Consider the following 9,931-nt stretch of genomic DNA (forward strand, 5'->3'; position numbering starts at 1 on the left):
AAGGTGGAGACTTGGAGAAGATGGCCTGCCCTGGACAGTCACCACCCGAGTTAGTCCTGTAAGTGATAATTACATGAGTGAGCCTCATGGGTCAGAGTGGAAGTGTTCTAGGGACCAGCACGGCACGGTAGAAAGGTAGAGAACAGCCTTATAATCCAAGCACAGGGTCGCAGGCAGACTGTAGGGCTGGACACCAGACAGACACGAGGATGTAGATCAGCCTGGGGCTGGCCAACTGTTGGGAGCAGTGAAGATCTTATATTAAGTGATGTGGAAAGCTCTCAAGACCTTCTTGACTGGAGGTCAGAAGCTTCCAATTCCATTTTGAAAGATGCTTTGGCTACTGTGCAGATTGGTGATGGGGTGGGGATGGCAAGTGTGCTCACAGGGATGAAGCCTAAGGAGACTAGCTGGCAACGTGAAGGAAGAAGTCTCATTCTAGGTCTGTTTTCTCATGTCAAAATAATGGGGAAACCCAAGGACTGTGCTGATTTTGAGGCTAGCCTGGGCAACATAAAAGTTCCAGGTGAACCTGAGCTATAGAATGAGACTATTTCAAACAAGCAAACACAAACCAAAAATAAGTAATAAATAAATAAATAATAAATAAATAAATAAATAAATAGTAAGGCAAGGAGATTGGTTCAGATTATGTAGAGGGCAGACGTTTTCCAGAGACATTCTGGTTGCTATAACTTGGGCCTGCTACTAGCATCTACAGGTAGAAGTCATGGATAATGCTAGCATCTCCCAGGTCAGAGCAATACCCCTCTTCCCAGCAGTTTTCCAGCCCCAAACCTTACTTATGCCCAGTCGAGGGGCTGCTATAAGGTTCTCCAACTCTAGTAGTTGTGTCATCAAACCCAGGGTAACAAACTTCTAAGGCTTCCCCATCGTTACTGCCCTTTGGCCCTAGCCGGGACAGTCAGTTCTGCCATCCCTTCCCTTGGCTGTGCACACTTACCTCTTTCCCCACAGGGATGCCACTGCCCAGACCGGCTGTCAAGGCCACCACCTTGGCTACAAAGGCCTTGAGTGTGAGGTATTCCTTCAAGACAACACCACGAAGAATTGTCTTCATCTCAGGGATTCCAGAGCCTAAACAGGTTAAAAACAGATACTGTATATATGTACTCAGGCTGGAGGATAAGTGGGAGAAGAAAGTAGAGATAGGAAAAACGATAACCATGTTGAGGAGGACGGGGGCACTTCAGAGTGGGAGGTCTGTACAAAACCAGACTGCGTCATATAGAAAGTACTCACCCACAGCCTGGGGAGAGATGAGTTGGCAAAAGAGGGCACTGAAGAGGATGAGGATAAGTGGGAAGGTGACCCAGGCCAAGTACTGTAGAGGAAGGCTGGGCTGCATCTGGGCATAGGTCCACTTGTAGGCTGTAGGAACACAGACCCTGAGTCAGTTAGAATTGAGGAAAGGTTGACAGTGAGATCATCTCATCCTGTCCCCCACACCCCCATGCCCTGGGCATCTTGTTTGCCTGGCCCCAAGGCATCCCTTTCACTGTACATGTAGAAACTCTGAGCTGAGGTTGGTGGCCTCCTGTCCAAGCTCCCTCTGGCTGAGGTTGCTGGTGGCTGTGGTGCAAGTCAGTTGAGTAAGACGATGTAGCACTTGGCTAGAGGATACAGGGTAACCACTGACAACAGAAGGCGCTCCTAAGGCTTAGAAATGTCAGCGATGAGACTGAAGAATCCTGAGAAAGCTGCACATGCCAGAAACCCTGTTAGAGGGGCACTCAGAGTCTGCATGGCAGCTGGCAGGAAAAGGCCTGGGTGGCGTTAAGGTTCTCAATAACTTTAGTTTTATCTGGAGTCAGAGTCATACCTGATCACTCCTGCAACATGCTCAGCCCAAACACACCTGGTCTACTCTACACCAGAGCTCGGAAAGAGTCTCTACATGGAAAAGGTGGAGGGCAGCAGTACAGGGAGAACTTACCCTGAAGGCTCTTGGCGCTAACATAGTCCATGCACCAGCTGACAAGAGCCATCAGTAAGCCCAGGAGCACAAGAAAGATCCAGTCTTCCCCCAGCTTCCTTCTCAGCACACGTCCCAGGCGATGGATACAGTCTAGGGAGAGGTAAGGGTAAAGAAGGAAGAAAGCAGCTCTTTGCTCATTTCTTTGGGAGCAGCCTGAGGAGGGGAGGTGGGAGTCATTGCTGTATTAGTCACTGGACATCTCTTTATGTCTCTGCCAGTTGCTGTCTCTGTCATTCCAGAAAGTACTACAGCCCTACTCCTGTAATGTCCTGTAATGTCCTTGTAAATATAATGTCCATGTAAAACTATTATGGTTGGGAAAGAAGGCAAAGTGTGTGTGTGTGTGTGTGTGTGTGTGTGTGTGTGTGTGTGTGTGTGTGTATTTGTGCACACATCCTCGTGTGTTGGGAGATATGTAATGGGGCATCGAGGTTATTCTCCCAACCCCTGTACCTCCTATTCCAGATTCCTTTATTCCTCAGTCCCCATCACCTTGACATTTAGAATAGTGGTCCTCATCCAAGCTGTCCACAGTAGAACTGGAGTCTGTCTTCTTGGGCATTCCCCTGTCCTGTGCCTGATATGAATATTGTTCTTTGTGATGGCCATATATCTGTATGAATAAAGAATGGTCACTGTCTATCTTTTTGAGGAGTCAAAAAGAATACAGAAGGCATGACATAGATTTAGAGTTACGGAGAGGAGTTGTTTTGAATCTTGGGCATCGAAAGTTGCATGCAGAGTACTTTACGGTCTTCCCTTCTCTCAGCTCTCTTCTGTCCATTTACACAGTTCTGTTTTCTATTGCTCTTCCATGCCTGCTTCTGTTTCATCATTTCTCCAAACCCAGACATGTCTTGGTCCATAGTAGCTTTTATCAAGAAACTTAACTTCTGCTTGGAAGTGGAGGTACTAAGAACTGTGTGGAAATTACTTACCCATACCAGGCAGGCATTTCCTGTATTACCCTGTGTCCCACATGTTTCTGTATTTCCCTGTTACCCCTGCATTGAGTAACCATTTCAAGATCCAACTTAGACAAAGAGAGTCCACAGTAACCTAGCTAATTATGTTATATATAACTATATAATTATATAACTATATAGTAAATGTAGTTATATATTTACAGTGCTGGATGGTATCTGCTTGTGTCTTGCCTTGGAATGCTTGTCTACCTTGAGATACTCAGCTTCCTTATTAAAGTTGTACAAAGCCCATCCATCTCACATGCCAGAACTTATATATACAAACAGGATCTGGGCTCAACAAATGCAAGCTAATTTACTTCCCAAAGTGAGCTAACTAGGTCCCATCAAGAAGTGAGGAGGGCAGATCTATCCCTGTGTTAGGGTTTATGTCTGTGAAGAATGTATAAGGGTGCTAATCACTTCATGATGGCCCCACACACTCCACACTAACTCATCCTCTGGGGCCAGGTCAGCCCAGGCCATGATTCTGGGACAGCCCGGATAGAAGAGATCTTATTTCACAATATGAGCAGCAGTTTGATGTTTCGGTCTTGAGCAGGCACATACTAATTATCCTGCTCATGAGGAAAGCAGCATTTCTCTTCAAACTCTATCAATAACCCAGACATAGAAAATACCCCTAGCTGTGTGTGGTGGTGCACACCTTTAGTCCCAGCACCCAGAAGGCAGGGGCTGGCAGATCTCTGTGAATCTGAAGCCAACAGGGTCTACATAGAGAGTTCCAGGCCAGCTAGGGATACACAGTAAGATCCGTCCTCAAAAACAATCAGAAAGCATTTCCCTTGAAGATCAGCTCTTAGCACTCTTCCTTGCAGACTGGAAAAAAATGAGGAAACTGTGCTTGGTCCCTTCTAACACTCAGGCTGGGAAAATGCTGCTAAGAGCCAGATGTATTCTGCTGGTCCAGGAGTAACCACCACATTATGACAGGTTTACAGAGGGAGAAATCAAAGCCCAAATGTACAAGTGACGAAATGTCTGTAAAGTGTTGAGAATCCTCTAGTGTGTGCAGAACTGAGGTGGGAAGGGGAGGGGGGGGAACTATCTCGACAAAATGTTTTGAGAGTCCTCTTGTCTGTACAAGACCGAGGTAGGGATTAGGCACAGAACCATCTTCACAAAATGCTGTGAGTCCTCTAGTGTGTGTAGAATTGAAGTGGGGGATAGTAGGCAAAACCAAATTGACAAAATGCTGATGACTATTGTATCCTGGGAGCTCCACCCGACTCTGGTTTCTGTGTAAGTATAGTCTTTTCCCTCAGAAACATCAGACAAAAAGAAAACACATTACATTCCTGCTTGCTTTCAAGGTGGGTTGGAATCTGGATGAACTAACTCTACTCCCAAACTAAACTTGCTATTTTTCCTTTGGTCAAGTGTCCAGTCACCAGAAAGTGCTCTAACTAACTGGGTAGTGGTGGTGCATACCTTTATGCCCAGCACTCTGGAGGCAGAGCCAGGTGGATTTCTGTGAGCTCTAGGCCAACCTGATGGACAGAGCTAGTTCCAAGACAGGCAAGGATACACAGAGAAGCCCTGTCTTGAAAACCCGAAATCAAAAAGAAAAGTGCTCTGATAGCACTTTTGCTCAAGTGGTCAGCCAGCTTCCTCTAGAAATGACCAGCACTGGGGTGAGAATGAGCTGTCTCTGACATTTATATCCTGCTCAACACATTTCCCTCCCCACTGTGTACCTACCCTTAGCAACTGCTCAGGGAACAGATCCTCATGACCCTTGTGATACCACCTACACAGCCCACCTCCAGGTTCTGAGCCTGACTCCAGGACCCACAGCCCTGTCAGCAAAACTTCTAAAGTCTGATCTCTTTCTCACACCCCTTCCGTTCTCTTCTACTGCATTCTCTGCAGTTAAGAGGCATTCACTTGTGCTAATAGTGGCCTGTAAATTTCCCAAGGCAATTAATTTCACCTTTCTTATCTTGTGTCCACACCTATTTCTATTTTAGCTGCCTGTATACCACTGATCCCCAAGTCCTGGAAGGTAATTGCCTTTGGGCATAGCTCTGCAATTTCCTTAGTGTCTTATGTTTCATGGAAAGCTTTGTTTTTTTCCTTCCACCATGTGGGTCCCAGGGATCACACTCAGGTTGTTATGTTTACAGACAAGCACCTTTACTTAATCATTTTGTTGGCCCCTTTTAACAATTACAACCCTGCCAACAAACAAACAAACAAACAAGATCTCAAACAAGCTAGGCCAATGCTGGACCAGAATTTTACCTCCAAGCCCTTAAAAACTGGACCCTATTTCTGTGCTTATTTCAATACTGGTCATTGATCACTGAGAAATCATTCACTCTGTTTCCTCTGCTTGGGGGATTGTGTAGAGAAATCCTATGTTGCCTACATGTAGGTGAAGGCAGAGGCGATCCTTATAGCATTTGCAGCTCCTACAAAACCCACTGGTTATGTAAGCACATAAGCTTGCACTCTTCATGGAAGTGTGGCTTTGCTGGTTCCCCACATGGTTTGAATATTGTTAGTAAAGGCTATGTAAAAGCGCATGCAACTCTTAAGTAAACACAGTAAGCTCAGATCTTTAAAAGGCTTTCATGTATTGAATATATTTACCGTTCAATTTTCAAATTAATTCTGTACCTCCTTCTCACACAACAATCAATTTTCACTAATGCTCAGCCCCAGACAACTGTCCGCTGCTCCCCTTCCTTCCCCCGCACGTTACCTGTGTTGGGTGGGCATTGTGCCTGGGACCCAGGTCCTTTCGGGGCCGGTGCTGAAGGCCCCCATTCTCTGAGGGCAGTCCATAGCTGGTACAATGTTCGAAGGGCATGTACTGGTACTGGGGGGCAGTGCCCCACCAGCTTTGTTCACCTCCATGTTGCTGGGACTGGGACCGCTCCATGTGTCCTCCCCCCAAGCCCCAGCCAGGCCTTGGCCTGCTTGCTCCTAGTCTCCCCCTAGTACCTCCTTAAGCCTCTGCTTTTGACTGTCCCCAAGGCGTCTGGGGCAACATGCCCACCTCTAGCTATTTATAGCTGTCTCTCCATCACATGACCCATCCCCCCCCCACTGCCACATCTGATCCTTCTGGGGTCGAAGCAGGTGTGAGTGGAGTGTGGGGGTGGGGGTAGGAGAACCTGTGGGACAGTCCAACAGGGAATTCCCTCTGCCAGCCGGCAGCGTTGTTCCTGTCCTACAAGGCTCACTAGTTCCTTTCTAAGTATCAGCAGGACCAGAGTGAAAAAGTTCCTACTGAAATTTCTAGGCTGTGTGTATAGTTGAGCCTCCCCGCAGACCTCGTGGTAAGTGAGGGGAGAGAGAATGTTGAACGAAGCCACTCAAGTGTTTTGGTAACATTAGACAGGCAACTCACCTGGGAGAGCAGCTGACGCCTCTCTGCTATCTCTCCTTGTTGGTTGGGCTGGTTTCAGCTCAGTATCTCTTAAGGCTTCAACTGGACTTTTTCTGCAGCCAGCTCTCCACATGCATCAGATTCCCAGCTTTCTCCTCCAGCTCTCGGCCCTTGAGTCTGCCAAGGGCAGCTAAAAACACGCCGGGGCCTTCCCCTCGACCCCACCCATATGACCACTGGGTGTGGATTGTCTCTCATTTCCTAGACATATGTGAGAGCCCCAGCAGCAGCTCAGATCAGTAGGGAGGGACTGAGCTCTCAACTGGACCAATGACAGTTCTACCAGGGTAGGTTAGCTAGTCACAGGGCAGGTGATAGTAGGAACCCAAGAAACAGGAGAAGATGGACAAGTAACCGTCTCAAGGACTGAAAGGTATGCACACCAAATATCTGGTGTGCAATGATTCTGACCTATGTTACATGGGATTGCTCCAAGTGGGAAGGTAAGACGCCATTAAAAGTACCTTTTCTTTTAAAGATTAAAAAAAATTACAAAAAAGAATTTAATTTTTATGGTTATTATTTTTAGTTACCTGCCTTTACGTGTGGTGCAGTACACATGAGTACGGGTGCCCATGGAGTCCAGAGGATGTCAAGATGCCCTTCGGCTAGTTTTAACAATTGTGTATGGCCTGACATGGGTGCTGGGGGTCCTAAACAAAGCAGTAAGTTCTTTTTAACCATCAAGCCATTTTTCTGGCCCCTTTAAAATTAAAAACAAAACACGAGGAGTCGTGTGTGTGTGTGTGTGTGTGTGTGTGTGTGTGTGAGAGAGAGAGAGAGAGAGAGAGAGAGAGTGTGTGTGTGTGTACATTTTGTGGCTGCACACGTGCTTTGGCACATGTATGAGGGTCAGAGAACAACTTTTGGGAATTGATTCTCTCCTTCCACCATGTGGGTTCTGGGACTTGAACTCAGGTCATTAGTCTCCAAGCACCTTTCTATTCTGAGTTGTCTAGCTGTCAACAGGTGAAGGTATGAAGGAGGTTTACACACATGACTCAGCAGAAGCAAAAAAAAAACCAAAAAACAAAAAAAACCAACCAAACAAAACCAAACCAAAACAACAACAAAAAATCCCAAAACCAAAAAAACCAAAAAGCAACACTTTTTTTAAGGCAATGCTGTCAGACACTCAGATACTGTGATGGTGTTTATACACAAAAGTACCTTTCTAGGTGTCGAATATCACTTATCAGAGGGAAATATGCAGGAAAACCACAGTGAGACATCACCCCCACCTGCTAGGATGAGTGACAACAAGAAACATGGCAAGCACTGGCGAAGATGCAGAGCAATGGGGACCTTTAGGTACTAACAGTGCGAGAAACTGCCATGGTCCTTACTGTCTGACACAGCAGTCCTCCTTACGTTTGTATAGAGGAAAACAGAGCACTGTCAGACAGCTGTGTTCTTTTGTTCACTGCAGCATATCTCTAAGTCAAGACACAGAACCGTCTCCCTGGCTGTCAGTAGGTGAAGGTATAAAGTTTACACACATGACTCAGCGACAAAATAAGACACTTTCCTTTAGGCAATGTTAAGCGATGTTAGACATATTCAAGTACTGTGCATGCTTTATATGCAGAATCTACAGTAGTGGAACACATCTAGAGCTGAAGGCCATGGGCTGAGATGGCGTGGGGTTTGGGAGTCCTGGGGAGATGCTGGTCACGGGCACACATCAGTTATTCAGCCCTGAGTTTTAGAGAGCCAATTTACATGGCGGCTACAGTTAACAATACCACACTGGGTGCCTGAAATCAGTTAAGGGTAGGTTTCAGACGATGCCACACAGACACAGAGGGGTAATGGGAGGTGATGGTTCAGAATCTGGACCCTGGGATTGGTCACTTTACAATGCATACATGTTAATATATCAGATTGTATGGTTTCACTTTATATCATTTCTAATTGCCAATTCTATACCAGTAAAGCTGAAAATAATAAAACACCCTTTCTAGAGTCAGTCCTGCGATTGCAGGGCTTACATAGACCCACAAAGATTACAAATGTGGGACAGGAGAGGGAGTAAGGGCCAGATGAAGATAACAGAAAACAGAGATCAAGGGATTCCTAATAAAGAACAAAGACTCTTGGAGATCTTCAGAGTAAGATTTTTTTCCCATTTGTGGAGCTTGGCTCTCTGAAGGTAACTACTTTCTTAGGAAACTTTCTGAAAAAAACTGTCAGATATGACTGCTGCTTCCAAAGTATGCCTGAGCACATAAGCCCTGAAGCAGAGCGGTGTAGTCATGGCCTATGGTTTGCAAACAGAGACTAGCAGGGACTGCTAAGTGCTCACGGATATCATGCCAAGATGAACACCAACTGCAATGATTAACACCCAGATTCTCAAAGCAAGAGCACGAACATATACAGAAAACTAGTTCTAGACTGCAGGACTTAAGAGTTAAACACCTTGTGTTCAAGACTGTAAGTAGTTTAAACCCCATGGGCTATCATTTTACGAGAGGACTAAATTTAAACTGTGCCCACCTCTTACTATGACACCTCACTGCGCTCAGTGCTTAGGTTCTGGAGAGCCCCAAGATGGGCTGCAAAGCTCCTAAACTTGGATGCAAATTCACATGCAAGCATGTATGTGTATTGTTCGAACGTCTGACATCGTCTGTCTCATGATACTAAGATTAAAGGCCATATTAAACAGGAAGATGGGGGTATAGGTAGTTGTGTATGAGATGAGATTATCTTTTAGTGTCCTTACCCGAAAAAGAAACAGGTTTCCCTTTCAGTTTATGCTTCTTTTCCAATCCCAGCCTCTGCTAGTTTGGCCTCCCCAGTGTACAGGGCAATACTGGGGACTAAAGCCAGGGTCTCGTGAATTCTAGTCAAGCATTCTATCATTGAGTCATATTCTCACCCAAATGTCACTGTGTGTGTGCGTGCGCGTGTGTGTGCGCGCGCACGAAACAGGCAGTTCATTACAGACAAATGACACAGTGACTCAAGGGCAGATAAGGCAATGCCCAAAAGGGTCACATCCTGACCGCCACTCTTTAAGGCCTTCCAGTGTAGTATCCACTGGAAGGATACTAGAAGTTTCTTTAACCTATTTGTCTTTTTGAATACATTATTTTCCTGGCATATTCCCTTTTAACCATTACAATGACTTTGTAAGACACAAACCCTTTCCTTACCTTTAGGTATGGGCAAATGGAGACTTAGCTATTTTAGCCAGTGTCTCATTAAAGAGCAGATCTATCATAAAATCCGATCTATGTGATCGTACAAGACATGCTCTCAATACTGCATTTCTTGCTTTTTTGATAGTTCAAAGTGTCTGAGCCTCATTGTCTCTTCTGGGCAAAAAGAGGCCAAGTGACTCCCTATGAGACTCAGGGAAGACCGAATGGAAGCTCTGTTGGCAACACTTTATCAGCTATAGCTGGGTGTCTTCCTCCTCTTTAGCCTCCTCCCCCTTTCCCCTTGTTACAGCTTTGCTCTTGTGAACAGTGGTTTCATTTCTTCCTGTTTCCTTTCCTGTTTGAGAAAACAGGATGGGGAAGGGCAGCAGAGGACAGCCCC

General features: G+C 45.9%; 1 protein-coding gene across 4 annotated transcripts in view; it reads right to left on the reverse strand.

Annotated features, from left to right (window-relative positions):
- Nucleotides 1–6,613, reverse strand: part of Clcn1 (chloride voltage-gated channel 1) — a 29,441-nt gene extending 22,828 nt beyond the window's left edge. For 2 of the 4 annotated variants that reach the window (XM_032906658.1, XM_032906660.1), the window contains exons 1-5: nucleotides 5,693–6,297; nucleotides 2,492–2,612; nucleotides 1,958–2,089; nucleotides 1,264–1,392; nucleotides 965–1,098 (exon numbers count right to left, since the gene is read on the reverse strand). In XM_032906658.1, the coding sequence (XP_032762549.1) occupies nucleotides 965–1,098; nucleotides 1,264–1,392; nucleotides 1,958–2,089; nucleotides 2,492–2,612; nucleotides 5,693–5,872 (696 nt within the window). In that variant the 5' untranslated portion in view covers nucleotides 5,873–6,297. Of the gene's footprint in view, nucleotides 1–964; nucleotides 1,099–1,263; nucleotides 1,393–1,957; nucleotides 2,090–2,491; nucleotides 2,613–2,937; nucleotides 3,279–5,692; nucleotides 6,298–6,343 lie in introns of those variants that run through there. The other 2 variants (XM_032906656.1, XM_032906657.1) reach the window with 2 other exon arrangements.
- Nucleotides 6,614–9,931: the final 3,318 nt, after the last annotated feature.

The sequence above is a fragment of the Rattus rattus genome, chromosome 6 (genome assembly GCF_011064425.1).
Source record: "Rattus rattus isolate New Zealand chromosome 6, Rrattus_CSIRO_v1, whole genome shotgun sequence".
In the NCBI taxonomy this organism is placed as follows: domain Eukaryota; kingdom Metazoa; phylum Chordata; class Mammalia; order Rodentia; family Muridae; genus Rattus; species Rattus rattus.